The sequence below is a fragment of the Bos taurus genome, chromosome 22 (genome assembly GCF_002263795.3).
Source record: "Bos taurus isolate L1 Dominette 01449 registration number 42190680 breed Hereford chromosome 22, ARS-UCD2.0, whole genome shotgun sequence".
Taxonomy (NCBI): Eukaryota; Metazoa; Chordata; class Mammalia; order Artiodactyla; family Bovidae; genus Bos; species Bos taurus.
This window is the reverse complement of record NC_037349.1, coordinates 49,393,414-49,419,500: the sequence shown is the minus strand read 5'-3', so window position 1 is coordinate 49,419,500 and position 26,087 is coordinate 49,393,414. Positions and strand designations below refer to the sequence as shown.

At 50.5% G+C, this 26,087-nt stretch overlaps 1 protein-coding gene across 13 annotated transcripts in view; it reads left to right on the top strand.

Moving 5' to 3' along the window:
• The window catches only part of DOCK3 (dedicator of cytokinesis 3), a 303,790-nt gene that overhangs the window by 268,947 nt on the left and 8,756 nt on the right, over positions 1–26,087 (top strand). For 11 of the 13 annotated variants that reach the window (XM_024983256.2, XM_024983261.2, XM_024983252.2 and 8 more), the window contains 12 exons: positions 5,762–5,848; positions 7,189–7,293; positions 11,222–11,363; positions 12,359–12,525; positions 12,677–12,763; positions 13,493–13,672; positions 14,431–14,514; positions 14,615–14,731; positions 16,927–17,048; positions 18,263–18,401; positions 18,919–19,066; positions 25,076–25,194. In XM_024983256.2, the coding sequence (XP_024839024.1) occupies positions 5,762–5,848; positions 7,189–7,293; positions 11,222–11,363; positions 12,359–12,525; positions 12,677–12,763; positions 13,493–13,672; positions 14,431–14,514; positions 14,615–14,731; positions 16,927–17,048; positions 18,263–18,401; positions 18,919–19,066; positions 25,076–25,194 (1,497 nt within the window). The remainder of the gene's footprint in view (positions 1–5,761; positions 5,849–7,188; positions 7,294–11,221; positions 11,364–12,358; positions 12,526–12,676; positions 12,764–13,492; positions 13,673–14,430; positions 14,515–14,614; positions 14,732–16,926; positions 17,049–18,262; positions 18,402–18,918; positions 19,067–25,075; positions 25,195–26,087) is intronic. The other 2 variants (XM_024983257.2, XM_024983253.2) reach the window with 2 other exon arrangements.

Here is a 26,087-nt window from a genome sequence, read left to right as displayed (position 1 = left end):
GCTTTGCACGTCTGTAAATACTAATGCTCCAAGATCAGGGGCTTCTGGGCCCCCTGCTTGTGTGTATTAGATTAACTTAGGTTACTGTAGCATTCTGATCCACCATAGAAAATGTGAGCCGTAAAAATGAATGGATTTTAACCACAGCCAAAGGAGGCCCGTACTGCCTCCTGTCCATGTTCTTGTCTTGGGTCTCTCTTCCTTATAACACCATCCAGGTTCCTCTCACAGGCTTGTTAAACTTGACTCTCTGGAATTAGCAGGCATTGTCAGCATTGGTTCAGACTTCCTTGGAACTTCCCTACCATCCTGCTCCAATCTCTGGGAGAGTTCCTTGTGGGGCCCTCTGACCACCTGCTGTTGGGTGTGCCCCATACACTGGAAAGGCTAGGTTTGTGTAACTTGTTGAAGCTGTTCTCTCATTACTCAGCTTTGAGCACGTCTTAGAAAGCTAAACTAGGATCATGCAGGGATCTATAGTGGCTGAACACCAGACTTGAATGAAAAAAATTTTTAATGAGTTATTTCATCATAAAAAAGATTAAAACATTAATACCTTTTGCCCATAACTCAGAAAACATTCATCAGGTTTACACAGCATGGGAGACTTCTGTTTGTCAAAAACATCCACCCACGTTAGGGAATGCACTGGTAAGTAGGAACATGTCCAAAACCTCAGGAGCTCTCATTCCACCCAGCCCGGAAAGGAGATCCATGCCTTGCTCTCAGCCAGCCACACATGACTGAGCGACAGAGCCAGCCCAAAGCATCCTCTCCTTGCTGGTCCAGAGGTGGACTGAGGGCTCCATGCCAGCTCTTCCTGGCATGCAGTCTACCTGGAGCTGCCACCTACTCATGTGCCCAGTGAGCCCTCCCAGCTTGGAGGCAGTGGCGTAAGCAAGGTGTGAGTGTGCAGGAGTGCTGTTAGTGTATTAGGTCTCTTCTTTCCATGAGCATAGAGCACAGAGAAGAGCTGTGCTTATATGACTGAGCCCACCCGTGGATCATTTGAGCATTCATGGTCCCCTTTTCACTCCACACTACAATAGTGTTAAAAAAGCAGATTTAACGCGAAGTATGAACAAGGGAAGGGTCTCACAGGTGGCTCAGTGGTAAAGAATCTGCCTGCCAATGCAGGAGACATGGGTTCAGTCCCTGGGTCAGGAAGATCCCCTGGAGAAGGAAACGGCAACCGACTGCAGTATTCTTGCCTGGCAAATCCCATGGATAGAGGAGCCTGATGGGCTACTGTCCTGGGATTGCAAAAGAGTCAGACACCACTTAGCAACCAAACCACAACAGCAGCAACATGGACAAGGGAGGGTAATGCAAAGCCTGCCTGAGTATTGTGAATGAGCAGGAAGGGGAGAAGGACTGAGAGGCTCTGTAGGCCACCTTCTCAGAAATCTCGCACTCCTTCTGCCTTTGCTGTGAATTGCTGGGGGAGGCGCTTCTGTGCTCAGTACAGACCACTCAGTGAGCCCTTCCATGAGCTCATCCTCACAGGGTATTTCAGAGGCCTTCTCCTGGGCTTGTATAGAAGGTGTGACTTTTCTGTTTCTGTTCCTCCATACCTGATGGAGTCAGTGGATAGGGCTAACCCATTCTGTTGAAAGCATTCAGGGCCTTTTTTCTAAAGGCTCCAGAAAAGCAAACCCTGGCTGATACAGAAAAAGTACTTCCATAGGGGTTCTCAGTGCCAGGAGGAAAGTGAGCTTGGCAGTCAGAGGAGGGCAGGAAGAGAGAAAACTGCAAGGGAGCAGGGGCAGGTAATGAGGTTCTTGACCTCAGCACTTCTAGCACAGCCCACCTCACAGCCACTTTCCTCCCACTCCTAGTCTCTCTGTTACCCGCCACATACAGACGACCCCGTCTCCTTTGGTCCCACGTTTCTCTCCTGAGTATCTAGAAGGACTGAACCAGAAGTCCAGCTCATGGCCACAGCTTTGCCCTGGGTCATTCCCTCCAGTGGTAAGGTGATCAGCCTAGGAACCTGGGCCAAGGTGATTTGGGTTGTGGTCACAGAGGTCAGCTCTCCCAGGCCAGACAAGGATAGAGGGACATTCCAAAGGGTGTGCCCAGATGGGAGTTAAAAGAATGAAGGGAAGATGAGAAGATGGGAGGCAGTCCTTCATCCCAGGGAAGAGGCAGCAGATAGGAAGGGAACCCCTGCATATTTGGCACACAGACCATCAGGTATGAACCAGCCCTCCCTATGGGGGTGGGCTTGGGCTCTGCTGCCGAGGGCTGCTATTGCTCACACTCCTTGGAAGGCAGGACAGATCTGTTACTTCTGATACACTGTGTGTAAACAGAAGTACAGAGACTGCCCGTCTGGAGTCCTGGCTTTTGCCTGCCTTTCCAGTTTGAGCAGAGTGAGCCAAGTCAGTGCAGCTTCCGTTCCTGTGAGTGAGGGCAGCATGGATGTACAAACACATCTGCCCAGGTGGGTGGAAGTGACTGGATTTGAGACACCAGTTAGGAGTTGTGGGCTGCTTTGCCTCCTGCCTTTCTGGCAAGAGAAAAGAGGTAGATGGTATGCATCATACCTGCCGAGCATTCCCTCTCTGTGCTCTGAGGTTGCTCTCAGAACCCCCAGTATTCCAGCACAACCCTAAAAGCTCACCCTTTGGGTGGGATGTCGGTGCAGGCTTGGAGCAGCAAGGCTACAAATGAGGACAGAGATGCCAGCGAGGCGGATAAGCACTGGTCCTCATAGGAGGGGAGATCAGCTTTCCTAGGAGCTGCTGTGTCAGCAGGCAGAGTGCCCTGAGGCTCACGTGGGGCCGTCAGCACCTTAATGAGCAGTTCCCCATGGGGCGCTCCTTGCAGGCTGGCCGGCTGTCTGCACACACACTGCTTAGCCAGGCTCTGTGGAACTGCCTGCCAGGCAGACCCTTCACTAAAACCTGCCCAAGCAGCACTTGGAGCTAGAGAGCGGACAGACACATGCCCCCTTTAAAGCTACGATATGGGGGCACAGGAGGCTTTCTAGCTCCCTGAGGCAGAGGAACTGTATTGGAGCAGAGAGTCAGGGTCTATTTAAAATTCTCTTTGGTTTGTTTCAACATTTTTAATTGGTCCTGCAGGTCAATCCATATTGCATTAATTTCTTCAAAGGATAGAAATAATGTGCTCTTTTTAGGAAACACAGTCCTGAATAAAATAGTGTTGTCCTTCTCCCTGATGCTATTTCAAATCTATGTTTTTAATAAAGTCCTTATTAAACATTCATACTGAAACCCTGATGGGTGAAATTACATGATGTCTGAGATCTGCTTCCAAAACTGTAGGGAGGAGTAAGTGAGATGTGAATGATACAAAACTGACTCTGAGTTGGTCATGGTTGAGGCTGGGTTATGAGTACCTAGGGGTTCATACTTCTGTGTTTCCATATGTTTAAAGTTTTCCTATAATAAAAAATTTTAATTAGTATTTAGAAGTTGGGGAGAAGAGCCTATCTAAAATACCAAGTAAACCTTTGATTCCCAATCTCCCTAAGAGAGAAAGCACTATATTAAAAAGAGGAGGAAATGGACAGTATTGCCCCTTGGTGAAAGCTGCCATTAGATGGGCCTATGCCCATAGATGCCACCATAATAGGAGCCACACCACAGAAACAGCCTGAGACCTGATTAGACAAGGATTATCTGAAGCCTACTCTAAAGAGTAGAATATCTCTATAAAGGAAATTGTCGGACCTACTGCCAAATCCTTGGGTAGCTACTTCCTTCTTAGCTTCCATACTTCTTTCTAAGCTTAAATCATCTTAACTTAAAAGTCATTATTTCCTGCATTAACTCATTAAATAAATCTTGATTGAGTACCTGCTCATGCCTGGCCTGGTTCTAGGCTCTGAAGATAAAGGATATAAACAGAGTCCCTGCCCTCATGCAGCTTTTCATCTAATTATGACTAGCACAACATAAAAAAAATACTTCTTAGCCCAGAAATAAACCCATATACCAACAGTCAATTAATCTTTGACAAAGGAGGCAAGAATATACAATGAAGAAAAGACAGTCTCTTCGGCAATTTGGTGTTGGAAAAGCTTGACAGCCACATGGGGACCAATGAAGTTAGAACACTCCCGCACAAAAATACACTCAAAATGGCTTAAAGATTTAAATCTAAGACGTGACAGCATAAAGCTCCTAGGAGAGAATATAGGCAAAATATTCTCTGACATAAATTGTAGCAATGTTTTATTCAATCAGTCTCTCGAGCAAAAGAAATAAAAGCAAAAATAGATAGGGCCTAATCAAACTTGGAAGCTTTCACACAGGAAAGGAAGCCATGAACAAAACAAAAAGATAACCTATGGACTGGCAGAAAGTATTTCAAACTATGCAACTGGCAAGGGCTTGATTTCCAAAGTGTACAAACAGCTCATAGAGCTCAATATCAAAAAAGCAAACAGCCCAATCAGAAAATGCGCAGAAGACCTAAATAGACATTTCTCCAAAAGAAACATGCAGATAGCCAACAGGCACATGAAAAGATGTTTAACGTCACTAATTATTAAAGAGATGCACATCATAACTTAATGAACAATGGGTATCACCTCACACTGGTGAAAATGGCCATCATCAAAAAGTCTACAAATAATAAATTCTGGAGAGGGTGTGGATAAAGGGAACCCTCCTACACTCTTGGTGCAGCCAGTAGGGAGAAAAATATGGAGGTTCTTTAAAACACTGAAGACAGAGTACATTTCATTACATGATCCAGCAGTCCCATTCCTAGGCATATATCCAGAAAAGAAAATAAATCAAAAAGATACATGCACCTAATGTTCACATCAGCGCTGTTTATAATAGCCAAGGCATAGGAGCAACCTAAGTGTTCCTCGCAAACAGTTGGACATAACTGAGCTACTGGACTGAACTAACCAAAGTGTTCATCAGTATATGAATGGATAAAGGTGTGTGTGTGTGGTGTGTGTGTATAGGCATGCAGTGGACTATTACTAAGCCATTAACAAGAATGAAGTACCACCATTGCAGCAACATGGATGGACCTAGAGATTGTCACACGAAGAGAAACAAGTCAGAGAAAGGCAAATACTATATGGTATCACTTACATGTGGAATTAAAAAATTATACAGATGAACTTATTTATAGAACAGAAACAGACTCACACACATAGAAAACAAACATTGTTAGCGAAGGGGAAAGAGTGGAGGAAGGATAAATTAGGAGTTTGGGATTAACAGATACACAGGACTATATATAAAATAGATAAACAGCAAGGACCTACTGAATAGCACAGAGAACTAGTCAATATCTTATAATAATCTGTAGTGGGATCTAAAAAGGAAAATATATATGTGTGTGTATGTGTTTATATGTATGTATATAGTCTTATTTATATAACTGGATCACTTTACTGTATACCTGAAACTAACACAGTATTGTAAACCAACCATATTTCAAGTTTTAAAAGCAAATGCTTTTTTTAAAGAAGATAGCTTCAGAGTAATGAAAAGAGAATAGATAGGGTGGGTGCTTGTCCTTGACAAGATAAGTCATAAAGAGGCCTTTTGGAGGTGGAAACATTTGAGTAAAAACCTGAAAGCTGTGCACTGAGCCAGAGTGTCAGAATTCTGTGTGTTCTCCACAAATTGGTTTTGAGCATGTGTTTCTTGTGACATATGAGTTGCTGGAGGCCTTTAGTTGTGCCTTCTGATATGTTTGGCAAGGCTTGGACCATTCTGAGGATGTCTCCGGTGCTAAAGCCTCGTTCCTGTTTCTGTTGCAGAGTTGGGAGTTTGGGATCCCACTGTGCAGGGAGCTGGCGTGTCAATATGAGAGCCTCTACGACTATCAGAGCCTCAGCTGGATTCGGGTGAGCTTCGCCCCTCCCCCTGCCTCAGCCCTGACTGGCAGTGCTCATGCTTTTCTGGCATCAGCTTCTAAGGGAGCACTGACTGAGCAATTCAGCACTGGGTTGAGTGCTGTGGACAGTGCAGGAGAAGCAGAAGCCAAGGTTCCTGCTCTCAAGATGCAAAACACACACCTGACAGATGACTGCATGATCCAGACCCCGAGGGCCACTGGTGCTCAAGGAAGGGAGCAACAGCATATGCTGGATAGGATGGGGGTGGTTCAAGGAGGAGGTGGCAGTCCACCTTCAAGAAGAAGCTTCTCCTGAAATAATTTCGTTCAGATATGCCTTATCTTAGTGTTTCCCTGCCTTGGCTTGTGGTCACTCCTAAGCATCCAAGTAAAGAAAGTTCTTCCTGTCTTTGATGCAAAACATTCAAAATTAAGTGAAATGGACTTTGAAGGTCTCCACCAAATTTTTCCTTGTTTCTGGTGCTGGGTTTTGAATCGTAGTAGCTGGTTAAGTCTCTGGCAAAGAGAAGCCAGCTCATCCGCCTCCTGCACCCTTGTCAGTGTGCTCCCTGATCCTGATCAGGCTCTGTATAATAGATGAGGTTCATCCTGATCAGGCTCTGTATAATAGATGAGGTTCTACACCAGTAAATTTTTGCTCTGGTCTTTGAAGGTCACTGCTCCCTGGCAGCCTGGGTTGATTGAATGGATTAGGGACATCTTCTCAGTCAAATTTCAGTGAGTTTTTCTCAATCTGAAGCCAGGTTAGCCAAGACTAAAAAACTTACCAACGTGGGTAATGCCAGACATCATAGATAGTATTTCCACTTTTAAAGTTTAAAATCTCCAAAATTGGGACCAGTACAGTGACTCTGGTAACTAAGCCTTCCTCATTTTGTTAGCATCTTGAGTCAGATGGTAAATGAACTAGAGCAATGCAGTTGGACTGATGGTATCACCTATAGGCAACACTTACTATCAGTGGGCGTATTATCATCAAAACCAGAAATTCCTGAATAAAAAAGAGGAAGTCCATGTTAACTGTGTGCCCCTGAAAGTACAGGAAGCCTGAGTCTGTGTGGGGCTGGGTCCACTCACTGGGCAGAAGAGTCTGAGCAGCCTCTCGGGGCTGCCCCACCTCCAGGTGATGATGGGGAGGGAAGGTTTCCTTTCCATCCGGCAGCTCCCTGGTGAGGGGTTGATCGTGGCTAGGGGCTCACTTTTTATCTAGACTGAGTCACCACGTTCTCTTCCCAAAAGGCAGTGTCTGCTTAGGCCTGGGAGAACTTGCTTTGGACACACCACTAGCAGTCAAGCCAACCTGCAGGCAACTGCCTTTCTCATTCACAGAAAATGGAGGCCAGCTATTACGACAACATCATGGAGCAGCAGCGCCTGGAGCCCGAGTTCTTCCGGGTCGGCTTCTATGGCCGGAAGTTTCCTTTCTTCCTTCGGGTGAGTCCATTCAGGTAGTCACAAGAACTTCTATCATATTTTATACATAATTTATAATCTGTTTGGTTTTTTCTTTTTTAACCTTTTTTCCTATTGCACTGAATAGTTCCTTACGAAGAACTGATCAGAATATTTGAATAGTTCCTTACGAAGGACTGATCAGAGTGTTTGGCTTTATTTGACTGAACTGGGTACCAACTTTAAACTGTCTTTCTCTCTGCAGTTAAACTGTTTTGCAGCTACCTGGAATATATGAGGGTGGTTTCCTTACCAAATCAACCAGGATCCTGCAGGAAATGACCAGGGTTTGAGAATACCCCGTAGATAATGTTTAGAAACCTTCCACCTTCTGTTTCCAAGGTCCGGAATCCTCCGTTGTGACTGTTCTCTGCCAGACAGGACATCGGTGCAGCCCTGACCTCAGTAGTAGGCTTCACGGTCAGGGTGGAGAATCACTGAGTTGAGAGATCTCCCTTTTGAGGATAGTCCCTTTTGCTCCTGGGGTTTGTGGAGCAAACCAAACATTGGGTTTGGCTTGGGAAGAAGGCCTTTCCAAGGCAGCCAGTTCTCTGGCCAGGGTGACTACAGCCTTTTGCTCCACCACTGCTGGAAAGGCTGGGCAGGGATATAAATAGAGTGGAAGGATTGCCTGAGCACAGACATACTGACACCAGTTGAACAGTTGTGATTGTTTTTTGTCTTTATTTAGCACAATCCAGAGGTACCAGGAGGAGTCAGCCTGGGCTTGTAGGCTGTAGCCCATAAGTAGCTGTTCTCAGATGACCTAAATGAAGCCTTGCTGATGGAAGGACCCAGAGGCTGCAGTTGAGACCTAAGATTAGCTCTGATTGTCCCCAGCTCCAATATCATACTAAAGTTCAGTGTCCACAAGTTTCAGGAAGCTGCTAGGAAAATTCATAGGATTCCTTTGATGTTCTTGGGAACTATCTCACCGGGCCCAGTAAGATAGTTCTTGGGATCCTATCTTACTGGAGAAATTGCTTTAGCCAATGAGCAGTAATAAGCTTGGTATCTCATTGAAGGTCAGCAGAACTTAATGGCTTCTTTTAAAAAGAAGCCAGTCTGCTAAGCGACAGAGTCCAGGCTGACCACATTTTGGATATAAGGCAGGTCAACATGCACATTTCCTGGGCAGTAATTAGTCTAGGCTAAGAAGAAGAATGATTTCTGTAGGAATTAGAATAGTGACAGGGACAGCAAACACACCCTGCCTGACTGTGATCCCCAGAAGGCTCGAATTCTGTTCCACAGAAGGGTTGCCAGTAGCAGAATGTGCCTCAGTAGAGGCTCTCCGCAGGCTGCTGGACCTCCTTCACTCTCTAGGACCATCCAGCCCAGGCTTATCAAATGGGGCATGTTTGTTGCCCCATCTACATAGATCATACAACAGTAGTGGGGGTAGAGGTCAGCAGAAGAAGGAATAGTGCAAGAATCCCTGGGTGGGGAAGATCCCCTGGAGAAGGGAATGGCTTCCCACTACAGTATTCTTGCCTGGAGAATTCCATGGACACAGGAGCCTGGCAGGCTACAGTCCATGGGGTCGCAAAGAGTCAGACATGGCTGAGTGACTGACTCTTTCTTTCTCAGAACCAAAAGCATCTCTAGGAAGCCCTTCAGTAAGCTAATGATTCTAGCCTTGTAACTTCTTTCTCATTTTATCTTTGCAAGTTATGCTTTATTGCCATTTTACTCTCCTTGTTTAGTCCCACGATTTGTAACGTAATCAACTAGATTTTACTCCAAAACATCATTGTTTTGGCTCTTACAAAATCAAGCACTGGTGTGCCCCATTTCTGTCCCTGTCAAGCAAAGAAGTCTCCACCATGGTTCCACCTGGCTCCAACCCCCCATGCTCACGTCACAAGGAGCATCGGTGTCTCAGGGCTCTGAGAGCTTTCTGACAGGTAGGACCTGGCATAAAACCTGCATCTGAGCCAGTTACAGTCTAAATATTCAAACATGGTTTCCAGGGTGCCAGTGATAGAGGAAGAATAACCAGGAAACGTCACCCATCAGTCCATCCTCATCTCCACGCCAGGAGCTGTGTTGCAGGCATACGGGTCTGCTTGGCCTGGCCGCATGCTGTCCCCCCTCCCTCAGCTGTTCAGTTCATCTGCAGCAGATGGAATAAGGCCAGCAGAGGTAGCTGTTCGCCTTGTAAATGGCAAGGACAGAGGGGAAAGCAATGGCAGCCAGATCCGTCCTACGTGGGGCTGCTGGGACCCTGGCCTGAGCAGACTGGAAACCAACAGCTAGCCTCAAGGTCAATGCGCTGTGCCGTTCTGCTGGGTCCTCCCCAGAGCACTAGGCTGCTCTTTGACCTTCCCTGAACACAGAGACCGTCTATTACTCCAGCTCTGTCAGCTTGAATCCTCTGGACCATCTGCCCGTGTTGCTTCACAAATGTGATTATCTGCTAATCTGCATGGAGACAGGAAAACATCCAGCTCTCCCGTCTTGGGGGAGTTTCTTTTTTTCTTCATTTTACCCATGAACAGAAACTGATGAGGATTGTACATTTTGCATGAAAAGGCCAGTTCTTCACAATGAACCTTCTCTGTCAGTTTTGCTTATCAAGCAAGGAGCTTGTAAATGTCTTTGTCCTCTGAGTACTGGTCTGTTCCACTGGGGAGGCCAGCCTGCTTCCCCTGACCTTGACTTTCCTTCCACTGTTGCTCTTGCATTCTGATCCATCTGGACATGTGGCCAAACTGTACCAGAGTTCTCCCATAGTAAGAGAAGAAGTGAAAAGTGGGCAAAAGTCCTATTCCAGAAAGATTGAGGTTATACTGTATAGCACAGGGACTCTGCTCAGTGTTCTATGGCAGCCTGGATGGGAGGGGAGTTTGGGGAGAACGGATGCGTGTATATGTATGGCCGAGTCCCTCCACTGTTCACCTGAAACTATCACAACATTGTTAATTGGCTACACTCCAATACAAAACAAAAAACTTTTATTAAAAAAGGCTGAGGTCACCCATGGCCTAGCCTGTAATAACTCCTCTACCAAGAAGCATAGGGCTGGCCCTGTGGAACCTCTCTCTTTCTGAAGATGCATCAGTGCCAACACCATTTGTCAGAGTGAGTCTGGTGAGGCAGACAGAGGATACCAGGGGGCTTCCGAGGAGCCCCCTCCAGCCACGCACTCTGGACCAGCCGTGAGGCAGGCAGAGCAGAAGGGTTCAGGGTGCCTTCAGTCCACAGAGAGGAAAACTGAGACCTAACCCAAACCAAACATGACATAATGTGAAGTCTTAAGAAGCGTGTAGTTGGAATGATGGTCTGCGGACACAGTTGCAGAGGAATTGCTGCTAGAGGAGTTGATAAATGCCCGCGAAGCACTGGGCGGCGTTTAGACTGCTTCTCCCAGCTGACAAAAGTCATCCTACAAAAGCACACCTCTTATTGCCTTCCTGTTGTAAATTATCTGGTGGCTCCCATAGCGGTACTCGTGGACACACACCAGCAGCCTCTTCGTCGCCTCCCACCAGCGCTCCACAAGCACCTTCCTTCTAGCTGTGCCTTTTCCTGTCTTGGCTTGTCGCCCTGGTCGTCACTGTATGCACATAGATTGACCCCTGCTTCTCTACTCCGCTGACCCAGGTGGACCTTCCAGGACTCCTTCCAGGCGTGGCTGTTTTCCACAATCCCACCCCCGTCCCCCCACTAGCGTCCCTTCCCATGTGAAAAGCCCTCCCCACCCCCCACCATGAGCTTCCTGCAGCTTCCACCCCGGCCACCACACAACACCACACCACTGCTGTCCCTCACCCCTCTTGACTGTGGTTTCCCTTAGGGCAGCGTAGAGGGCAGAGTGCTGTGCCCCAGGCCTGCCCCAGGGGCTCCCAGGTTGAGGAGCTGAGGGTGGACAGGCGAAGCATGGTGTGTGCTCTCTCCTTTGTGGCAGAACAAAGAGTACGTGTGCCGGGGCCACGACTACGAGAGGCTGGAGGCCTTCCAGCAGAGGATGCTCAGCGAGTTCCCGCAGGCTGTCGCCATGCAGCACCCCAACCACCCTGATGACGCCATCCTGCAGTGCGACGCCCAGTGTATCTTTTGACCCATAGAGGGGAGGAGGACTGGGACTGTGGGAGGGGAGGCCCACCTAGTCGGTTGCCCCTCTGTGACGCTGTTGGCCATATAAGCCAGGTTACCCCCCAAGTCCCAAAGCAGAGGGTGCCACATCACTCACTGACCCTTAACGGGGCACTTGAGCCTCACAGAGGAGGCGGGGGCATGCCCTTAGCCCTGGGGGGCCTGATCATCAGCTAGCTTTTATCCCTCTGGTGGGCCATTGCCAGCACAGTCCCCACCCTGCCCGTGAAGGGTCTCCTGGCACCCAGCTGCAGACATTGTGGATTCTCCCAGTATCCACAGGGATGCTCCACTTCTATGACCTGCTCCACTCCCACGTGTGTCTGTCGATACCTTGAGCCTTTGTCAGGACTGAGGCACGGGATGGGGAGGAAGGGGTAGGGGAAGAGATGGGGAATTCCTGTGGTTTTGGGGGCACTTGGAAGTCTGAAAGCAAACACCAGCCTGCCCCTCCTTCCCTGTACTCAGCTTCCATGACAGTCACCATGGCTGTGGCAAGCTAGTCCACATCTCTTTAAGAGAGAGGAGGGCAGGCAGACACCCATGTTTCCTCTCCACAAAGATCCTAAAGAGTATCTTGTTAAAATGTTGTTTGGCAGTGAATACTGTGCAGTTTACCTGCAGTGGGCCAGCCTAGGCCCTTGCACCTTTTTCGTTCCTATGGGGGATCCTCCTGACCCCTTTCCTTTCCTTCTTAAAAGGGCACTAGGGAACCACTGGCTGCTGACACCTCACCTTGGCTGAGGGCTCAGGGCACTCACTGCTGGAGCGGGGTGGGGCTGGATAGGGAGTCAGCCAAACCGTGTTTGGTCCCATCTGCTCTTTGAAATGCTGCTGCTGCCCCTTTGAAGGGCTCTGTTGGTCTCCTCTCCCTTGGCGGGGGTGACAGGGGTCATCCACTCACGTCCGTCTCTCTTTCACGTCCGGTTTCCCTTCACTTCCTGCCCAGACCTGCAGATCTATGCAGTGACGCCCATCCCAGAGTACGTGGACGTCCTGCAGATGGACAGGGTCCCGGACCGCGTCAAGAGCTTCTACCGCGTCAACAACGTGAGGAGGTTCCGGTATGACCGGCCTTTCCACAAAGGCCCCAAGGACAAGGAGAATGAATTCAAGGTAAATGCATCTAGGGGAGCAGGGTCAGTGCTTGCAGCGAGGCTGGGGCCAGCCCCGCTTTCTCGGGAGCTCATCAGTGACTCCTCCATGGGCAGGTGGGGCATGGGCAGAATTGCTTCATGGCTTGAACCTGCCTGTACCCTCCCCACAGAGCCTGTGGATCGAGCGCACCACGCTGACCTTGACCCACAGCTTGCCAGGCATCTCTCGGTGGTTCGAAGTGGAGAGGAGGGAGCTGGTGAGAAACGATTCAGATGGGGCTGGTTTCACAGTGCTTCCTCAGTCCTTGCTTGGGGGGCCGTTCTCTGAGGAAGAAGAGAAAGAGCGCTTCGGCCACGTGCCCGCCTGGGGGAGCCACAGGCAGTCCTGTGCTGGAGGCTTTGCTCACCTTCCTTCTCTCCTTTAATCTCCACAACACCCCTAGGCAGCAGGCATTTATGTTCCCCCACCCCACTCCAGTGCTCTTGCCTGGAGAATCCCATGGATGGAGGAGCCTGGTAGGCTGTAGTCCATGGGGTTGCTAAGAGTCAGACACGACTGAGCGACTTTACTTTCACTTTTCACTTTCATGCATTGGAGAAGGAAATGGTAACCCACTCCAGTGTTCTTGCCTGGAGAATCCCAGGGACGGGGGAGCCTGTTGGGCTGCCGTCTATGGGGTCGCACAGAGTCGGACATGACTGAAGCGACGCAGCAGCAGCAGCAGTTTACAAATGCAGAAACTATTCCCTGAAGCTCAGGAAGCCAGAGACCTCTGTGTTCAGAACTGATGTTGTTTACTATTCACTGTACTTCGGAGTGCCTACAGATCAGAAGAGGAAATTAGAAAGGGCCCAGGGAGCCTCAGGTCCACAGGAACAAGAGTGGGGACTCAGTGGCATGGGTCACAGCCCCTTGCTGTCAGGCCTGTGAGGAGGGAGGGATTGTCGTTGGGCCTGGGCTGACACCACATGCTGTGTGCCCCCAGGTGGAGGTGAGCCCCCTGGAGAATGCCATCCAAGTGGTTGAGAACAAGAACCAGGAGCTGCGGGCCCTGATCAGCCAGTATCAGCACAAGCAGGTGCACGGCAACATCAACCTGCTGAGCATGTGCCTGAACGGCGTCATTGACGCTGCCGTCAACGGAGGCATCGCACGCTACCAGGAGGTAAGCTGGCCCAACCAGACCCGGCCAGGGACGCGGGTGTCCGTTCCTCTTCCTGAGGGTCCAGCCTCTGAAGGCAGCCTTCCCAGCGTGCCCTCCTGGGCCGTACCTCGGCCAACCGAGCGTGGTCCTGAATAGTGTGTATTAGTTGCTCAGTCATGTCCGATCCTTGGCGACCCATGGACTGTAACCTCCCAGGCTCCTCTGTCCATGGGATTTTCCAGGAAAGAATACTGGGGTGGGTAGCCATTCCCTCCTTCAGGAGCCCTTCCTGACCCAGGGGCTGAACCCAGGTCTCCTGCATTGCAGGTGGATTATTTACCATCTGAGCCACCAGGGGTGAGGCTTTAGGCTCCCCGCTGTTCCCTGCTTCCATGGCTACAGCTCTCCCATGGGAACTTTTCTTCCTTTTTATTCTCTGAACTCTGACAGAAAGGGTAATCTATCTGATCATGGAATGCGCCCTAGAGCCCAGCCCTTGACAAGGAGTGAGTTGTGGTCTGGCTGGGAGACTAACCCCCTCATCCTGGCCACCAGTCCTGCCTGCCCTGCCCAAGCCAGTTGGGACCAGCATTCAGGCTTAGATTACTTTGCCACCTTCAGTCCTCCTTAGACGTAAAAAGCACGTGTGATTGCAGGAGGTTCAGCAGGCTGTGCTAGAGGAGTGTTGGTGTGTGCACCTGTTAGGAGGCAACCCGGATGCCTTCCAGTGGGACCTCAGACTGAGTGGTCGCCTGGGAAGTCTTCCTTTCCTTTCACAGGCCTTCTTTGATAAAGATTACATCACCAAGCACCCAGGAGATGCTGAGAAGATAGCTCAGCTCAAGGAACTCATGCAGGAGCAGGTATGCCTTGCCAGAGCTGTGTGGAGGCACCACAGGGTAGCTGCAGCACCCACTGTCTGCTCCCGAGCTAACAGCATGGCTTTGTTTATCACCCTGATAGGTCCATGTCCTTGGAGTCGGGCTGGCAGTTCATGAGAAGTTTGTGCACCCAGAAATGCGCCCTCTGCATAAGAAGCTGATTGATCAGTTCCAGATGATGAGGGCCAGTCTCTACCATGTAAGCTGAGCCCTGTCCTGGCCCTGCTGCAGTCTAACCAGTGTCATCTCCTCCAGGCTTGGGACCTGTGCAGCAAGTCAGAGGAAAGGGGTGGGGAGGGGAGTAGGGAGAGGTGAGACTGAAGGAAGATCTGTTCCTGCCACAGAACAGCATGAGGCAGAGGTGGGTGCTCAAGGCAGGAGAAAAATACCCAGAACCCCCTTATCCACTTTCCCTTTAAGGAAGAGCCATATTCAGGACAGAGAATGTGTTTTTCAATGCACTGAGCTGGTGAACAGAGGTTTTCACATGAGGAGGAAAAGAGCTAAAGTGTATGTATGGCCTGTATGCAGGAATCTCTTCAGGGATACTTTTCATCCCAGGAACCTACAGAAGTAAGGCTTAGCTGGACCAGCCTTCTCTCGTCCGTCTCCCTCTCTCTCCATCCCCTTCCCCTTTAACTCCCTGCACCCGCCCCCACTTCCTCCTGTCTGGCGACCCAGGCTCCCACCTGAGAAAGCCTGGGGTGGCAGTACTTTTGTACTGGCTTTTCTTCGAGGGCCCAGGCAGATCCTGGGGCTGGCCCAGGCCCTAGAAGGTCTTCCTGACTCTGACCTGGCTCCGCGGTCTCCCTGGCAGGGTTTGACCCAAGGACTGATGCACACAAGCAGAAGCAAGGCCTGTATCCAAGACTGGTTTCCTTCCAGGGGTCTTCCAGGGAACGTAAGCAGGCTGAGAGTAGGGTTCAGGTGGCCTTTTATTTTCCCCTTGGCTGGGTTGGGTCTTGGTTGGGGTACGTGGGACCTTCACTGCAGCACGTGGACGTCTAGTTGTGGCATGCAGGCTCAGTAGTTGCGCCGCACGAGCTCCAGAGCACGTGGGCTCAGCAGAGGCAGTTTGCAGGCTTAGTTGCTCCACAGCATTTGGGCTCTTAGTTCCCAGACCAGGGATGGAACTCATGTCCCCTGCACTACAAAGCAGATTCTTAACCACGGACCATCAGGGACGTCCCTAGGTAGTCTTGAGCGCAGTCCTCTGGTCTCTGTATGTAAACTTCCCCATCACAGCAGGTGGCTCAGGCAAGCTAGAACCTGGCCACTGGAGGAGTGGGAGCTCCCTAGCATGCAGGCTGTCAGGTCACTGCAGGAAAAAGCACAGAACGCTCACTCACATATCTCAGGGTCTCCAAGGCACACATGGAAGTGTCCTGTCCAGCTGCAAAAGCACAGTTCCACCTTCTGCATGCTTTGAAAGAAGCAGGTGGAAAACTTCCTGCTCTTTCAGACCAAGCTCAGAAACATCCCCAGTGGACATGGGGACCACAGAGTGTGAAGGGCTTCTGGAAACTCGAGCAGTTGTGCTTTGTTGCCTCAGAGTTGCAAATAGTGACACAAACCAATGTGCTGTCCCCTTGGAGGATTTGGGACCAAAATTTCTACCAAGATGTGTACGTACTTAATTTAATTATGCTAAAATAGAAGCGTGCTGTTTTTCAGTTATCTGTGTTAGGATTTTGTGTCCTGACACCCCATAGACTGTGTCACAGACAATTTAACCAAGGTCACTAAGAGTGGGGCCATTTAGCAGTCCAGTAAAACTCCAGTCCTTACGTCAGAGGTGCCCAATGCCTGACGGGTGATCACCAGCTCTTCAACTCCTGTTGTCCAGCTCTTCTTCCACTTTTTCTACAGTGAGAAAGCCTATTAACACATTTTATGAACTCAGACCAACTCCATAGCCTGCTGCACATGTGCTCTCAGGGGTCCACCTAGGCCTCATGGCCTCTGGTCTAGGCTGTGTTGTGGTTAGGAGGGCACTTTAGTCGTGACGGGGTCACTGCCCAAATGAAGCCAGTAGTTTAGGTTCAGCCAATGGTATATGATTCTTTTTTTTTTTCTTTTACATTCTGGCTACCAGCCTGCCTCTTCTCTTTTACTCCTTAATTACTTGGGGAAAAAAAAAAGTGAAGTGAAAGTCTTAGTCTTGTCTGACTCTTTGTGACCCCATAGACTGTAGCCCACGAGGCTCCTCTGTCCTTTGGATTCTCCAGGCAAGAATACTGGAGTGGGTTACCATTCCCTTTTCCAGGGGATCTTCCCGACCCAGGGATCACACCTGGGTTTCCTGCATTGCAGGCAGATTCTTTAACGTCTGAGCTACCAATTACTTATTTATTCCCAATTATTTATTATGAAGGGGCACTCATGTCTCAACAGGAGTTTCCGGGTTTGGACAAGCTAAGTCCTGCGTGTTCGGGCACCAGCACCCCACGGGGAAATGTCCTAGCATCCCATAGCCCCATGAGCCCAGAGAACATCAAGATGACCCATCGGCACAGGTATGGCCTTAGAGCTGAGTAGGGTCCCCTCCACAAAGGTAAGTCCGGATGTCAGAGATCAGAGCAAGGGCGTCCAGAACGCTGCTTGTGTGCACTAATGTGACCCCTCACCCACACACACAGAAAACACACAACTCCTGCCACAGGATCTGCACTGTGCATCTGGTCATCCAGGGTGACAGAGGAGTGTATGTGGGGCAGCGGGGTGAGTCCTGAGGGGTGAGTAGAAGTTTGCTGGGTGGAAAAGAACTGGTGTTAGGAAGCTGACGGAGCAAGATTCAGGCAAAGTCAAAAACATGTGCAGACACCTCAGAATCCTCATGCAGGCCAGTGTGGTCAGCACTACAGGTTGAGCCAAGTGGCTGGAGTGCAGGGCCTGGAAGGGGGCCAGGATTTCTCTGGATGGGCCCTGTTCACTCAGGCCTTGGGACCTGATCCCAGGGGAACGAGGATCCCCAGTGGGTTTCAGGAAGAATAGCATGGTGGTGAAGGCATCAAGGTATGCCCGCTCTGCACTCAGCAGACCTGTTACCGGGGCTCTGCAGGGAGGCTCCAGGTTGCCAGGGCAGGAAGGCCAGGCAAGCGAAAAACCTAGAGAGGGACCCTCACTGGGATTTGTTTTCCACTGTGACCAGCAAGTCAGCAAAGGGTGGGCACTCAGCAGATGCGAAGGAGCAAATGAATGGGGGGAGCTGCTTAGAACTGACAGAAACTGCTGGCAAGCCTGTGGCCACAGCCGTGGAAGGAGGCCAGCAGATGGTTCACAGGCAGCTGCTATGACAGCTTCCTCAAGTCAGGAAGACACCCTGAGCTGGGAGCAGATCCCAGTGCAGGGTGGGCGCCAGCTTAAGTACACAGCCCATGGCTAGGAAGACCTGGGGTCCTTCACCTGATTCAGTGGATCTCCTTCATTCCTCCTGAGACACTGCTGATGTCATCAGACTGAGTGGCTGTAAACCATTTAACTCGAGGTTAAGGCTCTGCCTGGCTACTGTTGGCCTCCCAGACCAGGGGCCCCCGAGCAGCAGGGTGGGGTTCAGGACAGCTCCAGGCCTCAGACAGGTATGAACATTGGCTGTGAAACCTTCACAACCAGAGAGGCTGAGGCTTGGGGATGACTGTTTTACACACACCCATGACTCTTGCCCCCGCCATCTAGCGAAGCACCTCAGCTCCAGCCCTGACTCCTGGCCATCTCCCACTCTTGTCCGCAGCCCCATGAACTTGATGGGCACCGGCCGCCATTCATCGTCCTCCCTCTCCTCACACGCATCTAGCGAGGCTGGAAACGTGGTGATGCTGGGCGACAGCTCCATGGGCGAGGCTCCCGAAGACCTGTACCACCACATGCAGGTACCAGCGCGGCCCAGGAAGAGCGGGCCAGGGCCCGCACCTGGAGGACTCGGCTCTCTGCTTGCTGGTCTGGCCTGAGGACTGGTGTTGCTGCCTAGTTCTTCAGTTTCTGAATTCAGAACACCCAGAGCTAGCAGAATGGCCTTCCCTCCACACCTCCCTGTATTGCACTTCCCAGGCCTTATTTCCCAAGAAGGAAATCTGCCTTTAGTCCTGGCTGCTCTTAGAGATCCCATGGGAAAGCTCCTCTGCCAAATTGCCCTCCTGCCTGGCATTCCTGATGGCTCAGTCCAGTCTCCTCTGTGGGTGCCATCGCTAGAGTCTACCCAGCAGGCCTGTACCATCAGGGTTATAGCTGACCCTTAGTGCTGGCCATCAGCCTGGCCTTCATCAGGGCAAGGGTACAGCATCAGACATTGGATCTGGGCACCTGGTGGCATGAAGAAGCCAACTCTGAGCCAGTCCTACCATCCTGGCCGTTTGGACCTCTATCCTGCTAATTTTTCTCCCTTTGCAGCTCGCGTATCCCAACCCCAGGTACCAGGGCTCAGTCACCAACGTCTCTGTTCTGTCCTCGTCCCAGGCAAGCCCTTCTTCCTCCAGCCTGAGTTCCACTCACTCAGCACCATCCCAGATGATTACCTCTGCCCCTTCCAGTGCCCGAGGTAAGGACGGCAGGGCGCTGCTTGCAGAAGGGAGAGGAGAGAGCCTCATGGGCGCCCCTTGTCCTGCTCTCATCTGTGGCTATGTCTTTCAAAGTGGCCCTGAGACTTAGCAAGTGCTCACCTATGCTTTTAGCATCAGGGACTCAAGGGCTCCTACCTCCAGATCTTTTTCTCTGGCTTCAGACCCTGCTCGGGCCAGTGGTTGCAGCTGTGCTGCACTGAGGTAACCAGGCATCACATCTCCACTTCAGTAAGAGGACACACAGCCCAGGAGAAGGCTCAGCTCTTCTCACTGAAGTGTTTGTGAGAATAAAGCACAAAGTTAAGGCAAAAGTGAGTTTTGTCTTGAGTAATCAAACATGATGAAAAAGTATGAAAACTAAATGTGAAGACTAAAATTAAGCCAGTATTCTAAATGGTAGCAGCAACCAAAAAAACTTTGTTCAACTGGCAAAGGCTTAATCAGGAGAGATGGCTCTGTAAAAGGCTACTAGTTGTTATTGCTTGATTTCTTATTCAGTCGAATAAATACTGTTCTCTGAGAGGCAGCAGCTTTTCCTGACTCTAGTTCCCGCAGTCAGGTTTGGTTCTCTGTCCCTTTAGACGGAGATACTTGCAGTGGAATGGAAATGAGCTGTGGTGACGAAGACCTAGCGCCCCCAGGGCAGTCTGTGTAGCACAGCAGCAGTAGCCAGCTACCAGCTGTTGCTTCCAGGCTTCAGACAGATGGAGTCTGTTCTTCTCATTATTATGAAGACAGGGAAATAACACAGCTGTATGACATAGATGATCATTAGGGAAAAAAACCAAAAATCCTCTTCTTTCAAAGCACACAAACCTGAATGAAAAGAAGTTGCTTAGTCGTGTCCAACTCTTTGCAGCCCCATGGACTGTAGCCCCCCAGGCTCCTCTGTCCATGGAATTCTCCAGGCAAGAATACTGGAGTGGGTTGCCATTCCCTTCTCCAGGGGATCTTCCTGACCCAGGGATCAAACCTGAATCTCCTGCATTGCAGGCAGATTCTTTACCATCTGAGTCATCCATGGCCCACAATAGGAGTGATGGAGAGAGAGATGCAGTGGCCAGTGGGGCCATTGGGAAAAACCTCAACATACAGCAGAAGGGGGTTTGAGGTCACAACAAGAGCAGTTACAGACTTTCCCCAACACTGGCCCAGCCCCTCATTTCCTGTGGAAGAAAACAGGTCCAATGGGGGACTTAAGTCTATCCCATCAGTTCGTGGCCAAGTAGAATTTGGAGCTTTGAGTCTTTACACTTGCAAGCCCCCAGTCTGGTGCTCATTCCACTTTGGTGATTGCCTTCCCAATGTGGACTAAGGTGCTAAAAAAGGGGACCCAGCATCTTGGAGCAGGTATTTCTAGTGTGAAAAATGAGAAATGACCCACCAAATGGTACATGTGGAAGATGTGTCAGTATGTGAGGGCTGCAGAAGTAGAGAAGGAACAGTGATTTGTATTGGTAAAGACGGCACATCAAAAGGTGGTTTGAGGAATGAAAAGGAAGGAAACCCTAAGTAGGCTGTGAATGCTCTAGTGCAGGTTAGCATTTGCAGTGCCTAATGAGAGCTCCTGAACAAAGCAGAAACAGATTTTGTAATCTAATCTATTGTGTGGGTTATTTCTTAACCTGAACACTGTCTCAGTTATACTCATCTAAGTCATCTCTGACCCATGATTGTTGATTAAAAAAAAATAAAACAGAGGCAGCGAGGGGTGAGCATTGTACTTCACTTCCACTCTGAGTGCTCAGACACTTCCTCTAGGCAGTGCCTGGCACTTGGTGCCCTGGAGAGGACAAAGATGCCATCAGGGACCTCACAAGCTGGCTGGTACCACCTTTGTCCTTCCAGCTAACCGTTTACTGGTGCATTCATTCATCAAGCTTTTACGAGTGCTCAGTGAGAAGTGGGCATTGCTCTTGCACCGTCAGGGTTGAATAGACAGAAGTCATGTTCTCCCTGTTTGGAAGTAATCCCTCTTTATTTCAAATGACTTGGCTATCAATTGTTGTTGTTGTTCAGTCGCTAAGTCATGTCTGACTCTTTGTGACCCTGTGGACTGCAGCACACCAGGTTTCCCTGTCCTGTAAAACCACCCACCAAACCTTAGTGGATTGAAACAGTTTATTATCATCTCGCATGGTTCTGTGGGTAGACAGGGCTTCCTAAGCAAGTTCTCAGTTGCAGTCCCTCATGAGCTTGCTGTCAGATGTGACTGGGGGCTGGAGTCATCTCAAGACTCAACTAAACTGGACATCCAAGACAGCTCTGTCACGTGGCTGGCAGTCAGTTGTGCCTGTCCACCGGGAGTTCAGCTGAGGCTGTCAACCTGAGTCCCTACGTATGACCTCTCTGTCGCTTGAGCTTCTCACAGCATGCAGCTGACTTGCCCAGAGCAAGCATTCCAAGACACCCAGGCAAAAGCTGCAAGGCTTCTTACTCCCCAGCCTTGGAAGTCCCAGAACATCCTTTTTGCCACATTCTGTCAATTAATCCCATCACTAAGGCAATCCCATTCAATACCACTGTAAAGAATAAGACTGTACCTCATGATGCAAGGATGACCTGTGTGTTTTAGGGAGGGAAGGCATCAATCGTCACCATCTCTGGAGACAGGCTATCAGGATGGCCACACTCCAGAATATCATATAATGAAAGGCTGATTCAAAAGGAAACCAAATGGTTAACTAGGTGGTGGTTGGTGGTTTAGTCACCAATTCGTGTCTGACTCTTGCGACCCCATGGACTGTAGCCCGCCAGGCTCCTCTGTCCATGGCATTCTCCAGGCAAAAATACTGGAGTGGGTTGCCATTTTCTTCTTCAAGGTTAACTAGGACTGGGCCCAAAGCAGGGTACTGTGATAAGAGCAGAGGTTATTAAGAAAGAGCAGGCAGTCACTTCCAGGCTACAGCATCCATTCCATCTATGTGCAGGCCCATCCGGAGAAAACCATGGGTCCAGCAAGTGTCAGGCCTACATGCAAGAGAAGATAAAGACCAGACCCAGCGTCATAGAGGAAGACTGAATTTGTTATTGTTCAGTCCCGTGGACTGTAACCCGCCTGGCTCCTTTGTCCATGCGATTACCCAGGCAAGAATACCGGAGTGGGTTGCCATTTCCTCCTCCAGGGTATGTTCCCGACCAGGGATTGAACCCGTGTCTCCTGCATTGGCCCTGGGAGGCCCAAAATGTGGTGGATGCAGTAGTAGGTGCAGTGGGGACAGAGAGGAGATGGGATGGCCCACGCTCGGGTTTGTGTCTGATGTTACAGATGAGGGGAGCGCTTTCATGGATGGAGAAAGTGTTCCAGAGAGTCCTTTCCATTGGAGTCACTTTCCCCACTCCCAGGAGTGGTCATGACACCAATAGCTTCCTTGCTGCGCCTGTTGATGTTCTGCAGTGGTTCTTGTTGCTTGGAAACCTTCAAGGTGAATGGCCTGCAAGGCACAGTCTTGTAAGTCGGCAGCGCCCCCTGGTGGTCAAAAGGCTGAGCGAGGCTAGGAGATTTTGATTGAACCTTGAATATATTCAGGACTTTCCTGGTGGCTCAGACAGTAAAGTGTCTTCCTACAATGTGGGAGACCAGAGTTTTATCCCTGGATCAGGAAGATCTTCTGAAGAAGGAAATGGCAACCCACTCCAGTACTCTTGCCTGGAAAATCCCATGGATGGAGGGGCCTGGTGGGTTACAGTCCATGGGGTCACAAGAGTCAGACACGACTTGGTGACTAAACCACCAACCACCACCTAGTTAACCATTTAGTTTCCTTTTGAATCAGCCTTTCATTATATGATATTTTGGAGTGTGGCCATCATGATAGGCCATGGGGTTGCAAAGAGTTGGACGTGACTGAGTGACTAAACTTTCTTTCTTTTCTTTGAATATACTCAGTCATGCTGGGGACTCAGCCTCCCTGGGGTTCACCAGACTACAACTGAGATAGTCTGGAAGTCCTGTGATGCAGAAGCCCTTGCGGTATTTAAATGTTTGCATAAAAAGTAGCCGCCACTCTCACCTACTGTGGTTTTGGCTGCCTAGGGAAAACAGCAGTGAGAAGGAAGCTAGAGTTGGAAAATCTAGTGTTTGCACAGAGCACCTGTCAGCCCCTGGGGCCAGGTGCTGCCCTCCAGCCTCACCCTGCAGCACGTAACAGGATGTTGAGTGCTCAGATCCAGGGTTGGCCTGGTGAGCCAGACCGTGAGCTGTCAGGTCAGGGACCACGGCCAAGCTGAGCAAGGCAGCACACCATGTTCCAGCCACGTGCCTGGTACAGGATGGGTATGTGACATGAGTTGGTGTAAAGGGCTGCCTCTCTCTGCATGCTATGTGCGGGCAGCCCTGTCCAGGGCTGTGGCCAACGAGACCCAGGGAGCCTTCAGAGTTTCTTGCTGGGAAGGTACTGTGAAAATCAGTGGGATTAGGAACGCTTTTCTTTTTTTCCTTACACAGCCATCTTTTTGAGATTGCCTCAGAGCACAAGTTCTGAAAGAAAATATTGATAGGGGAGAAAAATCACCAAATAGTAGAAATTCAGGCCTAGTTTATTTGTTTGTTTTTTAAATAAAGCATAGTTTACTCATTCCCTTATCAATGAAGGATAGTTTTTAAAACCAGGCCTTAAAGCCAGTTCTGAGGCTCTACAAACAGTATCACTGAGACCAGTTACGGAGGAAGTTTACGTTAATAATAGCTGCATTATTGGTTTTTGATATGCTGACTTCTTCAACATACTTAAGCCTCATCTTTGGGTCTAAAATGAGTATTTAAAAGGCATTTCTCAAGAACTCCTGGTCACCTTTTTAGTTGTGCCCTGACAGTGCCTAGAGGGCACCCCTAGGAAGGCCCACACAGAGCCTGCAGAGCTGCAGGTTCACCTCTCAGATGAGCTTCACTAAGAGAACACTACACAGAGGGAGTTCACCCACTTGAACCAGCCAGAGGCTGCCAGTGGACGTCGACAGCCCTGAGGTCCAGGTGACCTTCCCATGAGGGATCTGGAAGACCCCACTAGTTTGACATGGACATGCCGCTCTCTGGTACAATGAGTGATGCAAATTTGGAGGGCCTTCTAAATTATATATTCCCAAGGGAAGCCTGCAACTTTTTTTCTCACCACTTCTCTGGAAGGTCCCTTTGAGGACCACCAGTTGACAGGTTACTGGGCGTGTAACCATGGCCTGCATCGATGAGGACTAAGCCACACCACATCTGGCTTCCATAACAGCCCCTCAGTCCTGACGGGGTCTCATAAGCGAAGAGCATGAACCAAGTCAACTCAGGAGCCTGGTTAAGGCCCCACAAGTCCCAGAGTAGCTCCATGACTCCTGAGTTCACTGAAGGGCAAGTCTCAGAGTGAGGAACCCTAGAGAGCCCCCTGTGTGCAGTGCCCCTGGCCCTGAGCCGCTTGGGCTGAGTCTGCAGTAAGATGGCCAGAAGGCAGAGGCCAGGCACAGGAGGCCTGGAATCTGGGGAAAGGTGGTAGGGGCCAGCTGAGACGGGGCCAGTGGTGTCTGGAGAAGGTAAGTGTGTGGAAACCGTGTCCAGTAAGAACTGTGCTTTTCTGTTACCTGAGTGTGTCTGTTTCTGTGTGATGGCTCCATTGCAAGCTCACCTGGGCCCCAAGAGAGCCCAGCACCCAAGCCACTCCCATTTCCCCTGAGTGCCGGAGACTCAGGGCTCCCAGGGCCCCAGCTCCAACCCCCAGCTCTCCTCACTATCTGCCCCCGAGCAGGGACAGGGGGCCACGCCAGCGAGTCCACATGACCCTAGTCTGCAATGTGCCTGCCTCGGCTGGGATGCCCAGTGCAGCCCCCTTACCACCACCCAACCACCAGGCTCCACGTCATTCCTTCTGTGCTTGCCGAGCTCATCCTCACCCCAGCTGCAAGGGGATACCGACCCTGGGTCACTGGCTCCCCGGGATGCATGCCCTCTGGGCCCTCCATCCGTGGCGTGTCATCTGTGCGTGATTGTTCTCACTTGGTTACAGGCTCTCCCTCTCTGCCAGATAAGTACCGCCACGCCCGGGAAATGATGCTGCTGCTGCCCACGCACCGGGACCGCCCAAGCAGCGCCATGTATCCAGCAGCCATCCTGGAGAATGGACAGGTAACGGAGCCAGCCTATTGACTGCCCTTTGCTGGGACTCTGCTGGCCTGAGCTCCCCTCGTTGCACTTGCTAGGCTTTCTGCATTGTCCGTGCCTCCCTCATGCTGCCGTGAAGATCCTCCTGGATGGGAGCGGCAGTGAATGTGGGGACCAGCATCTGTATCTCAGTCCAGACGGAGTACAGCTATGGGCAGAATGGCGGTGGGGTTGGACCCACCACTGTCTGTGTGGCTGTCTGTCCTTCTGGCCAGCGTCCTGAATTCCTCATCTAAAAACAACATGGCAGAGAAAACTGGTTCTTTTCTGTCCAGAGAAGGCAGTGGCGGACATGGGTCTAGAGACTAGCCTTCCTCCATGTGTGCATGAAGGACGTCCCCACGGGCAAGCTCTGCCTCTTCCATCCATCCATCCATCCGTCTGTCCATCCGTCCGCCCGAAGCCCCTCTCTTCCCGCCGGGACCCTCCCTACACCATTTGCAGAGCTCTGCAGATGTCCCGTATGGGGCCTTGAACAAGAAGCTGCAGCGACTGGCTCCTTCCTCCATCCGGTCTGCCCTGCCCTTCTCTCAGGGGCCATGAGAGTCACCTCCAGTGACTGTTACCCAGTCCCAGAGTGCCAGGACCTTCTCAGCTCCCTGTGCCTGGGCAGCCCTGCCAGGTGGAAGGAATAGGTCTGCCTGGCAGCTACATGGAACAGTGGGTCATGTCTGTGACCTCAGGCCTTGCTGCCCTTCCCCTCACGGGCCTGTGCGCATGGAGCGTCTCCAGGAGGCCAAACCTGCCAGGGCTCGGGTGCGAGGGGTCCCTGTATCCTTCCTGCCCGTGGGTCTCCTGGCAGGACAGAAGGATGCAGTTAGATGCCCTCAGGTGCTTGTGTCCTCCTTGTTGGCCGT